Source organism: Cupressus sempervirens, chromosome 9 (assembly GCF_028749045.1).
Source record: "Cupressus sempervirens isolate cs-2001-9-10 chromosome 9, ASM2874904v1, whole genome shotgun sequence".
Lineage (NCBI taxonomy): Eukaryota > Viridiplantae > Streptophyta > Pinopsida > Cupressales > Cupressaceae > Cupressus > Cupressus sempervirens.
The window spans coordinates 219,761,268-219,779,229 of NC_143126.1; the positions used below are offsets into that span (position 1 = coordinate 219,761,268).

The 17,962-nt window shown below is 37.3% G+C and overlaps 1 protein-coding gene across 5 annotated transcripts in view; it reads left to right on the forward strand.

The window, feature by feature from the left end:
• The first annotated feature begins 5,449 nt into the window (after positions 1 to 5,449).
• Positions 5,450 to 17,962, forward strand: part of LOC149538298 (BTB/POZ domain-containing protein) — a 77,844-nt gene continuing 65,331 nt past the window's right edge. For all 5 annotated transcript variants that reach the window (XR_016356031.1, XR_016356032.1, XM_089799678.1 and 2 more), the window contains exon 1: positions 5,450 to 6,236. Coding sequence is in view for 3 of the 5 variants with exons in the window: in XM_089799678.1 (XP_089655804.1) it covers positions 5,466 to 6,236 (771 nt within the window). In the remaining 2 variants the exon portion in view is untranslated. The remainder of the gene's footprint in view (positions 6,237 to 17,962) is intronic.

Below are 17,962 nucleotides of genomic sequence, written 5' to 3' on the forward strand. Positions count from 1 at the left end.
AAAATCACCATTTTTGTAAAAGAGGAATTTGCAATAAAATATTTGACAAAAAACATCAAAAATATCATTGCCTCGATTTATGTGCCTAGATCAAAATGACTTGGGTGCAATTTTTTTTGCCTTGGATTTCAATATTGTCCAAACGAGACATATTTATATAGAAATGGGGGTTTTTGCCTTAGATTTCAATATTGTCCAAACAGTGATGTCCGTTTTTGTTCAAAGTGCTCCGAAAATAGGTCCCCCATAAATCCAATACAAAATCCTCTAAAAGCCACAAATACGAAAACTAATGCCAAATTTCTCATGAACAAAATAGGGGTGTGAAGATCTGGAGCTCTGATAACATGTTGAAGTTGACAAAAGATCAACGTCATAGCTGCCAAGAAAAACCTACATGCAAACACCTGTCATAGAAAGATAGAAGCAAAAATTATGGAGGCAAGAATTGTCAAATCCATAGATGAGACATTCTTGATGAGCAAAAAAGAGATTTCTATTATCAACAAAGAATTAATCTCAAATGCATGTTTATAATGAGAGATCATCCTTATAAAGGAGATCAAAATCCTAAAAAGGTCTAACCTAGGTTGCATCTAAAATAATTAATAAAAGAATTAATTATTATATGTCTAAAGTTTAGCTTAAACAACTAGAGTTAATTAGGAAATATCTAATTAATTTGACAAAAATTTCAAGAAGAATTAAAGGATGGAAAATACATCTTAATCAACAAACTCAACTTCATAGGGTCAAAGCTACTATTAAACACATATAGCATATTAAGACAAACATTTCCTCACTTTCACCACATGTACTTTGGAGGAGCCCAAATAATTCTTGTTAATGACCTCACAAAATTACCACATGTGATGGATAAACCTACCTACAGAACACAAACAACTACTAGAATATGATGCAGTGAAAGACAGGAGAATCCCCAAAGGAGATGTCCTAGTCCCTAGCAAATAACCACATAGTGGAAACATAATAACAATGCATTATCTGATATCAAATCACAACTCTTTATTCATAAAATAATTGTTACATGCAATGTGTCGGGCTGTAAGGCTTCTTGGTTATAGCCAAATATAAAGCAGTTACAATAACAATTCTGCAAGATCCCTCAAGATCCAACCCAAACACTAGCTAGTCTAGATCCACACTCTGGTAGAAACGTCCAAGATCTCAACTTGTGCTTGCAAGCCACCAAGAAAACTCCTTGTTTCTAAACCAAAACCACTAACTCTTCTCACAAACTGTCAACTCCATAATCCTACTGTAAACTGCCTCTCATTTGGTGCTCTATCCACAGACTCAAGAAAACTCGCTCCTCTACTTCCTCCTTCTCTTCAAGCTTCTACTAAGAAGAGATCACACCTTGAAGCTTGATTAGAAATGCTCATATGCCTTGCTTAAATAGGCACTTCCAACCCAAGACATTATAAATACAGCCAATGTGGGATAAAAGGTAAATACAACTACCTTTCAACAAATATTTAATTTCCACCCAAATACAACTGAACACCACCACATGGCCCAACAAATATTAAATGCATGATTTGATAAAAGTGTCCACAAACTTCTAGAATTCCACGTACACACCTCGATAAATGGAATGACAACCATTTTAATTTAATATTCTATTTATGCCACCTATGCACCTCAAAAATATAAATTTCTTTTTTCTCCTTTTTCCTTCTTTTATTTTTCCTCTAATTTTCATCACTTTCTCTCTCCTCTAGTTTTTTTTTTTCATTTTTTTTAATTAAAAATTTTCCCATGCAAGATGCTCATGCATCAAACTCCCTAGGTAGAAAAAAAAAGTGTGTCCCACACTTTGATGCCAAAAGAAAGATCTACAACCATCTTCATATTCACTAAAGGTTTCCACCTCAACAGGGACAAGAAAACCAATCTGCCCATCATCCACATATGCATCACTCTGTCAAACACTAGAATATTAACCATCCAATCAACATGCTCACTCCCAGGAACAAATTGAACATAATGCTTCATCGACAAACCCTCACTCACATCAGCAACTAGTGAATCCACATCAGCAACAACAAACTACATATCAACAACAATATGTAACTCCTTAGCAACATATGTCAAACTCACAACACCGGCAATCTCTTTGCTCACAACAAGATGCTCTGCAACATACAAATCATCACCAACAACAACTAGATCATCCATGACCGAGTGCTCCACAATCTCCATCCCAACATCAACAAGGTTAGGAATATCTTCAGCAACAACCTCCAATTGCTTTGTAGGTTCTGTATTAGGCTCCACAAACTGATCAACAAAATCAACCTCTTCCACCTCGACCTTGTCATGCCAACTTCTCTTAGGAACAAGTCTCTTAATTGACCAAACAATTCTCTTTCGGATCGATGGGCTCCAACTCCACAAACATCTATGGAATTCCTTCTTCACTCCATCCTTAACTCGATCAACCAAGCTAGCTTCAAACTGAGCAAACATCTCAAAAAACCTCCTCTCCACCACATCACGGAGATTCACAATCATCTCAGGGTCGAATCCTCTCAGAGCCATCTTCTAAGATCTTCGTAAACCCTCTACAAAAAATCCTTCCCATGTTCCTTGTGATAAAACCAAATTGTTTGCAAGTTAGATCGAAACCTGCCACCTCACATGGACAATTAGGAACCACATCACAAGTCTAGGACCACAGATTTGCAATCCATAAACTCTCTGCGATCATGCCTCAACAAGATCAATCTTCCATCTTCACATCCATCAATCCATCTGGAAACCCTCTATAATTACAAGTCAGAACCATGATCTGCCACCTCGCAACTAAGAGATCTAGGACTCCAGAAAGAAAATCCACCACCAGATCAAGATCAACTCGGATCAACATCTCCAACCCAAGTCCTAGTGCAAACTGCCTCAACTTCGGCGATCTGTCTACACACTCAGGAACAACCTTTGCTCTAATACCATCTGACATAGTGAGATAGGAGAATCCCCAAAGGAGATGTCCTAGCCCCCAACAAATAACCACACAATGAAAACACAATAACAATACACGATCTGATATCAAATCACAACTCTTTATTCATAAAATAATTGTTACATGCAATGTGCCAGGTTGTAAGGCCTTCCTGGTTACGACCAAATACAAAGCAATTACAATAACAATTCTGTAAGATCCCTCAAGATCCAACCCAAACATTAGCTAGTCCAAATCCACACTTTGGTAGAAACCTTCAAGATCTCAACTTGTGTTCGCAAGCCACCAAGCAACCTCTTTGTTTCTAAACCACAACCACTAACTCTTCTCACAAACTGGCAACTCCACCATAATCCTACTGTAAACTGCCTCTCATTTGGTGCTCTATCCACAGACTCAGGAAAACTCGCTCCTCTACTTCCTCCTTCTCTCCAAGCTTCTACTAAGAAGAGATCACACCTTGAAGCTTGATTAGAAATGCTCATATGCCTTGCTTAAATAGGCACTTCCAACCCAAGACATTACAAACACAACAAATGTGGGATAAAAGGTAAATACAACTACCTTTCAACAAATATTTAATTCCCACCCAAATAAAACTAAGCACTACCACTAACCCAACAAATATTAAATGCATGCTTTGATAAAGTGTCCACAAACTTCTAGAATTCCACCTACACACCTCGATAAATGGAATGACAACCATTCTTATTTGATTTTCTATTTACGCCACCTATGCACCTCAAAAATAGAAATTCCTTTTTTCTCCTTTTTCCTTTTTTTATTTTTATTTTTATTTTTCCTCTAAATTTTATCATTTTCTCTCTCCTCCAGTTTTTTTTTTTTTTTTTTCATTTTAAATTTTTTTTTCCATGCAAGATGCTCCTACATCAGAATATTATGGGAATACTTCACGACAATAGTCACCTTAAAGATAATGTTTCGACAAGATAACAAAAGTACAAGATAGGCACAATTCCCTTGTATATTAGAGAACATACGAGAAGTGAAGCTAAGAGAAGATGACTTGCAATTCTTGATGACACACACAAATAAACAAATAACATTAGTGGAAAATGAAGAATTTGACAACTCAATGCACCTATTTTCTACTAATGATGTAGTGAAGCTACATAATAGAAAGATGTTAAAACTATTAAATTGCGCAATAGCAATAAGCATTGTGACAAGTATAAGGAGCACAATAGAGAATGCAACAAGTGAAGAACAACTTGAGAAGTAGATCTTACTTTGTAAAGACTGGTGCATAATGTTAACAATAAACATATGGACATCAACAAGCCTCGTCAATAAGTCTCTTGGTGAAATAACTCTAATTGTTTATAGAACTCATTACAACGTGCTCAACATTCCAATGTATGTTTTAGCGATATTTCAAATTACCATGCCCCTCCATGGAATGAAAATGGTCTCGTAGTTTTGTTGGTAGTTCCTATGTCACTAGACAACTGAGGATAAATACCAAAGCAATGACATGGGCTATAACAATACAAAGTCCCAAGGCCTGACACTACACAAGGCAACAATCAACATTGGCAAGGTTAAGAGAGAGGGTATGACTTTTACAACCATGTCAATGGTCAAGCCACTAAGCAACCTCCACATTCAACTGATGTTTTCCTTTAAGAGGTACACAAAGATACAAAATAACTTGTAGACTGTGCTAATATAAAAAAGAAGAAGCTCACTTGCAAAAACTTTTAGAATAAATGAAATGAAGACTACAAAATAAAAATAACATATATACTTCTTAATATACATTTTACATTAAAAAAACTACGCATTTTATAATGTTTATAAAGCCATTTGTATATATATTTCTATCAACCTAACTAATTTTTGGAGAACAATAATCAATCAATCCATACATTGGTTTTATCAAATTCATTTTCTTCTATTTGGGAATCCTAGAAGCAGCCCCATTAAAAGATTCGTTACCATTTTTGTTTTGTGGGAATCCTAAACGTAACTAGAAGACGGATATTTATGTAGATAAGTGTTTGTGGGTGGAGAGTGACAGAATCAGCATCCGAATTAGGATCGGGAGCAGCGTTTGTACTTGCTTTCATCGTTATCAACAAAGCTAAAATATCCGATTCAATTGATACCCATTTGAAAGAATAAGCTTCTGCGACACTAGATTTAAATACCATGAATAGGCCATAATGGTTATGCACTCAGTGTAGACATCAACGGCCACAGCTTGATTTGTCATCCTTATCAACAACAAAAAGATTTGATGCAATTGAATAATCAATTCAAAATCACATCTTGTGCATCAGATTGTATGTATGTAGGTATGTAGGTCAGCGAGCGCAATCAACTTATTCTCTCAATCCTAATCGGCAACAACATAAGGGCCTTATTCAATTCATACCCAATTGAAAATCGTGTCTTCTCCAGCAGATAAATATATTATATTCATCAGGAGCAGCGTGATTTACAGTGTGTATGCATCATGGTTGTTCTTGGGGAATTGCAGGAGCAGCAGAGAAATAACATGGAGAGCTTCAACTGGCTGGTGATTGTGCCTCCCTTTTCGTGCCAGTGGCTGTTGGAAGATGAGCTCAAATTCAGGGAGGCAGGGAGGGGTTGTATAGTCTTTGAGGCCTACGCAGACAACGACATAACACTGGTTTTCAAGGAGCAGGCTGGCGGTAAACACTACCATTACAGGCGTGATAACGCTCCCAATTACACAATTGTTCTCGGGAGCCATCGAAACAGGCGGTTGAAGATAGAAGTTGATGGTGTTAGTGTTGTGGATGAGGTGGGATTAGGCCTTTGTTCTACCTCGGGGTTCGAAAGCTATTGGATCAGTATCTACGATGGTTTGATTACTATTGGTAAAGGTGGGGATCCTGGGTACAATGTGATGTTTCAATGGCAAGATAAGCAGCGCAAGTTTAAGGTGCAATATGTGGGACTTAGTAGCTGGGACAAGCACGTTGGGTATAGAAATATTAGGGTGCTGCCCTCACCCGACTTTAGGTCTAAACAGGAAGAATTGGGAGAGGAGGAGGGATTCGGGCGGTTTCTGGAGAGTTGGGAATTGGCAGATTTGAGAATAATGGTGGGACCTGAAGGGAGGATTGTGCCTGCACACAAGCTGGTATTGGCCTTCAGTTGTGGTGGGCTTGTCATGGTGGAAGGGGTCATTAGATTGCCTCATGTGGAGTATCCAACTCTACATGCCTTGCTTCAGTATTTGTACACTGGGCGAACACAGGTATGTGTCTTTTCTTGCTTTGCTTATTTTTCAGTTTCTGTTTTGTTTTTAAGGTATTGTCGAATTCAGTTTTTTCGATTGGACCAGCCCGTCCAGGCATTAAAATTGCTATAATCACAGGCTTAAAGGTTTATAAAATTTGAGCCGTTGGGAAAATGATTCTCGTTTAACGGGGTTTTGATCTTCTATAATCTTAATTGCTACTGGCCACAAGTTTAATGATTTTTTGAACTGATCATTGGATTCTTGGTCTTGAAATTTGGATCATATCAATTAGTACCAAACAACGGTTTCGTTGTATTTGGGTCATTTTGTTTGAGCTGGCCTCCGCCCTGTTCTGTGTATGTATACTAGCCGAGCAAAAGCATAGGTTTAATTTTCTTTTGTTTTGATTCCTAGTTCTGCCTCCTTGTATCTATTTGCTTTGTTTCTGGGGGCCATTGCAATTGTTTCTTTCCTAACGCGTCTGGGCTATTGCAATGGTTTTCTAATTTTGTACTGCTCGGAAAATGAATCTTGTTTACAGAATTATAATTATTTCACTTCATCTAGCCATAGGTGCAGTGGGGTTTTGAATTTTTGTCGTCTATAAGGTCAATGGATTTTGAACTAGCCAGGGGGTTCTTGGTTTTGGAATTCGGATCATATGAAAATTAATACCAACCATATGATTTCATTGTATTACAGTCATTTCGTTTGTTGCTTGACCACCGCTCTATCTAGCTGAACAAAAGTATAGGTTTAAGTTTTTTTCTTTTGTTTTATGCCCTTATATTAACATGTTTTGCATCTGGGCCATTGCAATATTGTATTTCCATTTGCTTCGTATTATTCTTCTTTGTTTAAATTGGTTCATTTCGTTTGCAATGGCCCTGAGCTCGGTGGTTTTATTTTATCTTATCACTTTAGTCTTTGTGTCCACGTTTTACTTTTATGTTTTCGGCGCTGGCTGTAATCTTCTTGCTTTTCTTCTTGGAAGTTGGTTCATTTCAATCGGTACTGATGACGGGCTTGATAATTTGGAATTTATTAATTGATGCTAGCAACAGGTTTCTGAATTGGTTCATTCAACAATCAACAAACAAAAGACAAAGAAGGGAGAAGGAATTTTGGGATCGACTTCTCTTCAATCAAAGAATGCAAGCTGCAAGAGACTTCTTTTTGTTTTAGATCCTCACCGTCCTCTTTTTGTGACAATGTTGAAGCTTGTAGTTTTAAAATAGCTTTGAAGCATAGAGGGAGAAGCTTTTCACTAGTATTTTGAAGATGCTTTAAAGCAAAAGTAAATTGTTTCTCCCCTAATCTGAACAACTTTGAAACAGTTCCGAAATAGTAAAACTAGATTTTTAAAAATCTAGAATCTCTTTCAACAAACACAGAAAACAGGATCAATCTTGAACTAGAATTAATACAAACAAATCTATACTGAATTTTATACTTGGGATTAGAGAGATAAATTATAGATCAAATATGATGTTAATTGAGTCCAGCTGTTTGGTATCTTTCTCAGTCTTTAACTGTAAAACTTCCTCTAGTGGTGCAAAGAGAAACTACTGCAGGCTAGATTGAAAACTGTAAATTTTTTGTAATGATCCCATCTTTTGGCCTTCACGTTCCCAAAGTCTAAGTGGAGGATAAGAAAAAATTAAATTAATTTCTTATAAAGTCATTCAATTAAAATTAAAAAGTGACTTTGTATTTAATTAATTTAATTATTAATTACAAGGGAGCAGCTTCTAGGGTATGTATTAATTATTGGAAGGACGAAAGCCTCTCGTGATTTAATTAATTATTGTCAGGGAGGAATTTCTAGGGTATGCATTAATTATTGGAAGGAGGAAGCTTCTAGCTCTTGCAATTAATTAATGTTTTAGTTCCTTCTAGAAGGATGAAAAAAAGGATAAATAGGGCTGAAAGTCTCATTGTTGAGCATGAGATTATTGTATCAGATGATTATGACTTGCATTTGATAAGAGCTTGGATGTGTGAATCACACTCCTTTTTTGGCAATAGAGGACGTTCATTCTCTGTTGTAACATTCTAGACGTCATTCCCTTAAGGTTTGGCCTTTGGAATACATCTCTTTGTACTTGATTGCAGCATTTTTAGAATTAATATAATTTCAGCAGTTGATTCAGCTTTTGGGCATTCCTGGGTGTCCATTACAGTGGTATCAGAGCTGTTTCGAGGGTATCCATTACAGTGGTATCAGAGCTATAAGTCCTGCCATCCTGTGGAGATCATATAGATAGCCGGATAAAGATGTATATTAGTCCAGATCAAGATGTGATGTTTAGACAGTTATTGGGTACATTAGAGAAGGGGCAACGTATGCAACAGGAGCAGAATAGGCGAATGGATATGATGTTGCAACTTATGGCTAGAAAGATGGGCATCGACATTGACGATTTGTATGTTGCTCCAGAGCAAAAGGTAGTTGATTCCTCAAGTGGGATCAAGACATGTATAGAGCCAGCCAGTTATGATGTTGGTGATATGGGTGTTTCAGCGGAATCAGTAGAAACATGTGCGCAAAGTCAGGAAACCACATATGAATCTTTGTTGGGAGATGGTGTTGTAGTAATAGTGGGATTAGGAGAACATGAGGATACTATCATATCAACAGCCACTTCTGTGTCAGTTGAACCATCCAATGGGGAGTTTAATGGTATAAATGCAGTGGTTGATGTATTTTCGAATGAAGCCACACATGTTGATGATTATGAGTTTTCATCAACTACAAATTCGGTTCAGTTTTCTGTTGTAGCAGTTAATGTTGTTCCTATGTCCATATATTTCGATGCAGCAACACCTATTGTTGATATAGTTAGCATGAGTACATATGGTTCACCTGCAGTTACATCTTTTTCAATGCATGATGGTGATAATATGCATTCCAGTCCAATATATATTATGTGGATAGATACAGGGAAGAAGACGTTTCATAGATCTTCTATGGAGTTGCCTTATGGTGACATTCTGACTTCATCAGCACAAGTTTTGAATGCTAGGCTACAGGGGTTAGTCTTGATGATGTGGGTTTGCATTTGGTTTAACTTCCATATGGATATCACATATTGGGATCCAGGTGGAGGTTGGAGTTCATTATGTTACTTAATTGCTTGAGGACAAGCAATTTCAAGGAGCGCGGATTTGTAATGATCCCATCTTTTGGCCTTCACGTTCCCAAAGTCTAAGTGGAGGATAAGAAAAAATTAAATTAATTTCTTATAAAGTCATTCAATTAAAATTAAAAAGTGACTTTGAATTTAATTAATTTAATTATTAATTACAAGGGAGTAGCTTCTAGGGTATGTATTAATTATTGGAAGGACGAGAGCCTCTCGTGATTTAATTAATTATTGTTAGGGAGGAATTTCTAGGTTATGCATTAATTATTGGAAGGAGGAAGCTTCTAGCTCTTGCAATTAATTAATGTTTTAGTTCCTTCCAGAAGGATGAAGAAAAGGATAAATAGGGCTGAAAGTCTCATTGTTGAGCATGGGATTATTGTATCGGATGATTATGACTTGCATTTGATAAGAGCTTGGATGTGTGAATCACACTCCTTTTTTGGCAATAGAGGACGTTCATTCTCTGTTGTAACATTCTAGACGTCATTCCCTTAAGGTTTGGCCTTTGGAATACATCTCTTTGTACTTGATTGCAGCATTTTTAGAATTAATATAATTTCAGCAGTTGATTCAGCTTTTGGGCATTCTTGGGTGTCCATTACAGTGGTATCAGAGCTGTTTCGAGGGTATCAGAGCTGTTTCTGATACCACTGTAATGGATACCCTCGAAACAGCTCTGATACCACTGTAATGGACACCCAGGAATGCCCAAAAGCTGAATCAACTGCTGAAATTATATTAATTCTAAAAATGCTGCAATCAAGTACAAAGAGATGTATTCCAAAGGCCAAACCTTAAGGGAATGACGTCTAGAATGTTACAACAGAGAATGAACGTCCTCTATTGCCAAAAAAGGAGTGTGATTCACACATCCAAGCTCTTATCAAATGCAAGTCATAATCATCCGATACAATAATCCCATGCTCAACAATGAGACTTTCAGCCCTATTTATCCTTTTCTTCATCCTTCTGGAAGGAACTAAAACATTAATTAATTGCAAGAGCTAGAAGCTTCCTTCTTCCAATAATTAATGCATACCCTAGAAATTCCTCCCTGACAATAATTAATTAAATCACGAGAGGCTTTCGTCCTTCCAATAATTAATACATACCCTAGAAGCTACTCCCTTGTAATTAATAATTAAATTAATTAAATACAAAGTCACTTTTTAATTTTAATTGAATGACTTTATAAGAAATTAATTTAATTTTTTCTTATCCTCCACTTAGACTTTGGGAACGTGAAGGCCAAAAGATGGGATCATTACAAATCCACCCTCCTTGAAATTGCTTGTCCTCAAGCAATTAAGTAACATAATGAATTCCAACCTCCACTTGGATCCCAATATGTGATATCCATATGGAAGTTAAACCAAATGCAAACCCACATCATCAAGACTAACCCCTGTAGCCTAGCATTCAAAACTTGTGCTGATGAAGTCAGAATGTCACCATAAGGCAACTCCATAGAAGATCTATGAAAAGTCTTCTTCCCTGTATCCATCCACATAATAATATATATTGGACTGGAATGCATATTATCACCATCATGCATTGAAAAAGATGTAACTGCAGGTGAACCATATGTACTCATGCTAACTATATCAACAATAGGTGTTGCTGCATCGAAATATATGGACATAGGAACAACATTAACTGCTACAACAGAAAACTGAACCGAATTTGTAGTTGATGAAAACTCATAATCATCAACATGTGTGGCTTCATTCGAAAATACATCAACCACTGCATTTATACCATTAAACTCCCCATTGGATGGTTCAACTGACACAGAAGTGGCTGTTGATATGATAGTATCCTCATGTTCTCCTAATCCCACTATTACTACAGCACCATCTCCCGACAAAGCTTCATATGTGGTTTCCTGACTTTGCGCACATGTTTCTACTGATTCCACTGAAACACCCATATCACCAACATCATAACTGGCTGACTCTATACATGTCTTGATCCCACCTGAGGAATCAACTACCTTTTGCTCTGGAGCAACATACAAATCGTCAATGTTGATGCCCATCTTTCTAGCCATAAGTTGCAACATCATATCCATTCGCCTATTCTGCTCCTGTTGCATACGTTGCCCCTTCTCTAATGTACCCAATAACTGTCTAAACATCACATCTTGATCTGGACTAATATACATCTTTATCCGGCTATCTATATGATCTCCACAGGATGGCAGGACTTATAGCTCTGATACCACTGTAATGGATACCCTCGAAACAGCTCTGATACCACTGTAATGGACACCCAGGAATGCCCTAAAGCTGAATCAACTGCTGAAATTATATTAATTCTAAAAATGCTGCAATCAAGTACAAAGAGATGTATTCCAAAGGCCAAACCTTAAGGGAATGATGTCTAGAATGTTACAACAGAGAATGAACGTCCTCTATTGCCAAAAAAGGAGTGTGATTTACACATCCAAGCTCTTATCAAATGCAAGTCATAATCATCCGATATAATAATCCCATGCTCAACAATGAGACTTTCAACCCTATTTATCCTTTTCTTCATCCTTCTGGAAGGAACTAAAACATTAATTAATTGCAAGAGCTAGAATCTTCCTCCTTCCAATAATTAATGCATACCCTAGAAATTCCTCCCTGACAATAATTAATTAAATCACGAGAGGCTTTCGTCCTTCCAATAATTAATACATACCCTAGAAGCTGCTCCCTTGTAATTAATAATTAAATTAATTAAATACGAAGTCACTTTTTAATTTTAATTGAATGACTTTATAAGAAATTAATTTAATTTTTTCTTATCCTCCACTTAGACTTTGGGAACGTGAAGGCCAAAAGATGGGATCATTACATTTTTAGCAATGGTTGTATAAAGCATGGGTTTTTAGGAGCTTAGAAGTTTTGTTTTGGTCACAAATTTGAATTGATGCTATTGCTATTTTAAAAACAAACATTGATCTTTAATAAGGAATGGAAAAGAGTTATCTATAGAAAAGCAAGGAAGTGCCAACTTTGAGTAAAGGCAGTGAAAATAAAGAAATCTCATTCATATGAAGATTCAATCTTGGAGGCAAAAATAGGCATTTGTTCCTTCTGGCAGCAATTTGTTCATGACTTGACAACTGAAGGGACAAAGGCATAGTTTTTAGCTGGAGATAGAAATTTTTGTGTAGAAAGAGATGGCAGACACTTTGTGGTTGACTTCTTGGTGACACGTGGGAGATTTTAAGTTCACGAAAATAGCTGGAAATGAAATGTTTTGCACAAAAAGGCGCTGCATAGATTTTGTGGCAGACTTTGTTTGAAATCTTGGTGACGCACAAGAGATTTTATGAGAATAATGAGGCATTTCGATCACGAATGAAGTAAAGTGCGAGGAGTTAACATATGCTGGGTTTAACATATTGTTATTGGACTGCCATTTATGCTTGATCATTTTTAAGAACTTGAAATACTTGGAGATACACCCCCTGCCTTGAGATGCATCTTATGGGGGAGGGATAGACATCTTCCTACATTGCTGTTTAGTCCTTGTATTATTGCACGTGTAAAAATCAGGACACACCAACAATCATCGTATTGCGCTTTATCAAAACTTGGACCGACTGTTTTAGGTTCAAGAAGAATAACTATAGGCTATAGAACTTAGCAATATAGAATTTCATACATTTCATTTAGCTATGGCTAGATATTTATTGCGGTACGAATTTGTAAGGAAAGTATAACTAATGAACACTCAATTTAAAAATTCAATTTATTTTTTAGTTTATAAGCAAGGTTACTGGTTTGTAATTGTTAGTGAAGATTATACTATGTTTATTTATTGTGGTGTTTTAGGTTCAAGAAGAATAACTATAGGCTATAGAACTTAGCAATATAGAATTTCATACATTTCAATTAGCTATGGCTATAAAATTAATGGATTGTTGGATTTGGGTTATTTCAACTGGTTACAATAGGGTGGTTGTTCTTGGACATTTAGATCATTTCAATTGATATTGACAATAACCATTAATGGTTTCTTTGACTAGGGCCATTTTAGCTAATACCAGCCATTATCTTCTTCATTATATATACATCTGCTGAAAATGAGTGTTGGTTTCTTTGTATATTTTTGTTGTTTCTAATCAAGGCTACTTTACATGTTTTGGGTTTGGGGCTCTTTCTATTGTTGCTTTCCATTTTATTCTTGTTATCTTTTTCTTTAGTAATTGATACCTTTAATTTTTTGCTATCCATTGGATTAATAGTTTGTTGATGTTATTTAATTTGGGCCACTTTGACCTTTTGAGATCTTCTAGGGATTTGGGCTATTTCATTTGATGTTGGTTACAACCATTTCCTACTTTTTTGCTTTATTATTTTGGTTGAGTTTAATTGGTTGTGGCTATGGGGCTCTTTTTAACTTTTGGAAATTGGGTTATTCCATTGATATTGGTTGTTATGAATGGCTTTTAGAATTCAGATCATCATAATTTGTACTTGCTATAGGCCTACTGATTTTCTTTACTTTGGATCGTTACAACTTTTACTTGCCATGGGCTTTATGCTATTATTGAATATAGGTCATTTGAGTTAATGTTGAATATGAACTCCTTGGGCACCCTTAACTATTGTTGGAGATAGGATTCTTCAGATTGGAATTTGGATCATTTCATTGGGTACTAGCCATAGGCTTAGTAATGACTTTTATAGTTGGGTCATTTGAATTGGTTTTGGCTATTCCATTCTAGCTATTCTTTGGATTGGGTCATCCAATTATTGCTAGCCCTTGAATTTTGATTTTGAGTTTTCGATTAGTCCTGGACTCATGGCCATAGGATTCTTGTTTTCAGAGTTTATGTACCTTCAATTAGTACCAAACTCAGGTCATTTTAATTGGCGTGAGTATGGAGATTTAATGTTTGTAATCAAATAGTTTCATCTCTATTGCTACAGGTTATTCTCACCAGTTTTTTTTAACATTTGTGTTTTTGGTAGTGTTCCATGTGGATGTAGTACCCCTCCTCTTCTTGCCTCCCCAAATCATCACATTTCTAGGATATAGAAATGTGGGGGATACATCTCTTTATCGGTCCCCATTGTCACCAGTAAAGGGGAAATGTCCCCTGGATGCCTTGCAAAAGCATGGGATGTCACATTCTTCCTTTGGTTATTGTCAGGGGACAACTTGACAACTCTCAATCTTAAATCGAAAAGAATTATTTTTTCTCTTGAATTATACTATCTTTTAATGCTCTACTCCATAGAACCATCTTTGAATAATACCATCAACATTTCCTATGAAGGTGGATGAGTGTTATGCCAAAAACAACACATTCTATTGCTATTGTTTTCTAGTAGGGCTGTTGTGTGTTGTAAGGGACGAGGTCTGTAATGTCCCCATTTTAGCAGTTGACCAAGTGTGTGTGCGTAAGCCTTGTTCTACATGGTCCTGAGGGCTAACGAAGGGTTTAATGGGATCCTGGAGTGTTTTGGCCTAGTCATTTCCAGTTTGGGCCAAAATGAAGTTGATTTACTCAGTTACAGGCATACTTACTATTTTTAGTAAGTCGCAGTGCAGGTCAATTTTGGTGATTGGATTTGATACTCCTCGGTGAGAGCTTTTCGATGAGCTATCACTCGCATTATTCGAAGTCCGATTGCTAATACATTTTAATGCCTAAAGTTTTACTAAAGTAACGTCTAATTTAATTGTAAAATATTAAAGTGTTACTTTAATATTTATTTTATGAGGATGTGTAACCAAGGGAGACATAAGGGGTATTTTAATATATGTTTTATATACTACACGTCTTTTATCCCACATTGCCCATATGAGTTGAGCGGACCCTTGGAAATAGAATAAAAGGAAGCATTTATGGCTTCTTTAGGGAGGTGGAATATGAGAAGAAATTGGTGTGTGAGTTGCAGCTCCGTTCTTGGCATTTGAGGACGTTCATCCTCTCTTGTAACATTCTAGACGTCATTCCCTTGGGATTTGGCCTTTGGAATTCTTTGTTATCGGCTTTGTTATCAGGAGTTTAGTTGCATTTCCAGCTACAGACAGATTTGGTATTTTGCTCATATCTTTTTCACTACTTGTCCGACGCTTATGCCGTTTTGAGGGAATGATATTACGAAGGTAGTGGACTGATTGAAAGACAAAGTACTGTAGTAGCAAGTTCGAAAGCATGGGCTGGAGTATTATGTCAATAATGCTGAAGTAATTAGTGAGTTGATAAATCTGCCATGTATTTGTCTTTATGAATTCTGAAAATAACATTTAATTGGCAGCAGTTCATTTCCACTTTGCATATTATTGTAGTTTCTTTCTTGTTTATGTTGTATGATACCAATTCCATGCACAAAACACAACAAACAAATAAACATTTGATTTTCGGAGTTATAAGGGGTTTAAAACATTAAACGGAGAAATAAGAGGTTGAATGCATACTGTTTGACATAATTCCTTTCAGCAATTTGGTTTAGTTTTTTGGGACATTCAGGGGTGCCCATTACAGTGGTATCAGAGCTATTAGTCCTGCCATCCTGTGGAGGTCTTATAGGGAATTTGGAACAGCCAGATAGAGGGAAAAGTGTTTGACGAAATGTCAAAACACAAAAATCAGAAATAAATAAAAAACACAGGCTAAGCATTTATGTTTGAGCATGTGACAAGGGCCTTATAATTTCCACGATACCAGAGCAAGACAAAATAGGATTTCAGACTTGCAAAGCAAACAGTCTAGTACATCCGTGCAGGGGACATTGAATCCAACCATATAGACACAGAGGAGATATTCTTTGATTAGGACAACAATATGGGTGATCGAGATGACAGGAATATAGGATTAGGCGGAGGCGGGAATGCCGGTCCAGATCAGGGGGAGGTAATGTTCAGACAATTACTGGATACATTAGAGCAGGGGCAGCGTATGCAGCAGGAGCAGAATAGGCGAATGGACATGATGTTGCAGCTCATGGCTAGACAGATGGGTGTCAATATTAATCCAGGTGATGCCAACAACAGAAACAATAACAATGAGGGAAACAATAACAATGGGGGAAACAATAACCATGGAGGCCAAGGCAACAACAATGGTCCTGAGAATAACATTAATGGTAATAATGGACACGACAACAATGGGAATGAGGCTGATAACTTTAGACACGTTGCACGCCCAGCGCGGACTGCGAGCTCGAGACCTCTTCTACCCACTTTCCCACCGAGAGATCCGGTTCAACCAGTAAATGAACTGCAAATTACCGAGTTACAGGATCAGTTCAGGAGGGATTGGGAGGCTAGTGGACCGGAGTTTCAGGCGGATATTTCCCTCAAAGATTATATGGACTTGAGGATGAGACACATGCCTAGAGCAGGAGGGAGGAATCAAAACTTTGAGCTGAGAAAGAAAGTTGAAAAACTTTCTTTACCTTATTATGATGCTTCAGGGAAGATGACTGCACGAGCTTGGGTGCAGAAGGTAGATACATACTTGCAGCTAAATCCTATGCCTGAGGAGGAGGCTATCAAGTATGCGGCTATGCACTTGGATGGCGTTGCACATGAATGGTGGCATCATGGCATGGTGACTTTGGGGCATAATCAGATTACATCCTATGAGGAATTCACCGAAACACTGATTGAGAGATTTGATACTAGGGATCCCGAGTTACATTTCAAGGAGCTAGCACAGTTAAAACAGTCAGGTTCTGTGGATGCTTACATTGCTGAGTTTCAGCGCTTGTCTGTACTTGTTACTGATATCTCTCCTAGGAGATTGGTGGTGTTATTTTGTGATGGTCTTGCTGATCCATTACGAGGTTGGGTGAAGGGACATGATCCACTCACCTTAGTTGAAGCAACTAAAAAGGCACGAGATTTAGCCCCTTCGGTATACAAAGGAAAAAACCATTCAATAGATTCTTCCTACCGCAAGTACAAAGACAAAAAACCGTTTCAAAAAGAGTATAGCAAACCCAAAGAAGGATCAAAAGGACTAGACAATGAAACTTTGAATGAACTTCGAAAGAAGAAGCTGTGCTTCCATTGTAGAGAGCCTTGGGACTTATCTCATAAATGTTCTCTCAAGGCTAAGGCAAATCAAATGGAGTATTTTTCAGTAGAAGAGTCAGAGTCAGAGGGGGAGGATCAACACTTCGATTCAGATGAGGGTAACACTATAGAGGAGAGCAGCATTCCTAAGGATGATAGATCGTTGGCACGCTTGATAGGGGCCCAAAAGGCAATCACATTCAAGGTCAGGGGTACTATCCAGGGGCAGAAAGTGATATCTCTTATTGACACTGGGGCTACACATAACTTCATAGATGCACAGTTGGTAGCCAGGAGAGGGTTACAGACAGAGGAGCATGATGGGTTTAGAGTCATGGTGGCTAACGGTGATAAATTATTATGCACTCGGAAGATATCTAATCTTCATATCAGGTTTGGAGATGGCTACGAGTTGGAGGATGAGTTCTATGCTGTGGACATGGGAGATTATGATGTCATCCTCGGCATGACATGGATGGCTTCACTAGTTGAGTTCACACTCAACCTAGCGAAATTGGAGATGAGATTCCAGCATGAGGGCAGAACTGTGGTACTTAGAGGACT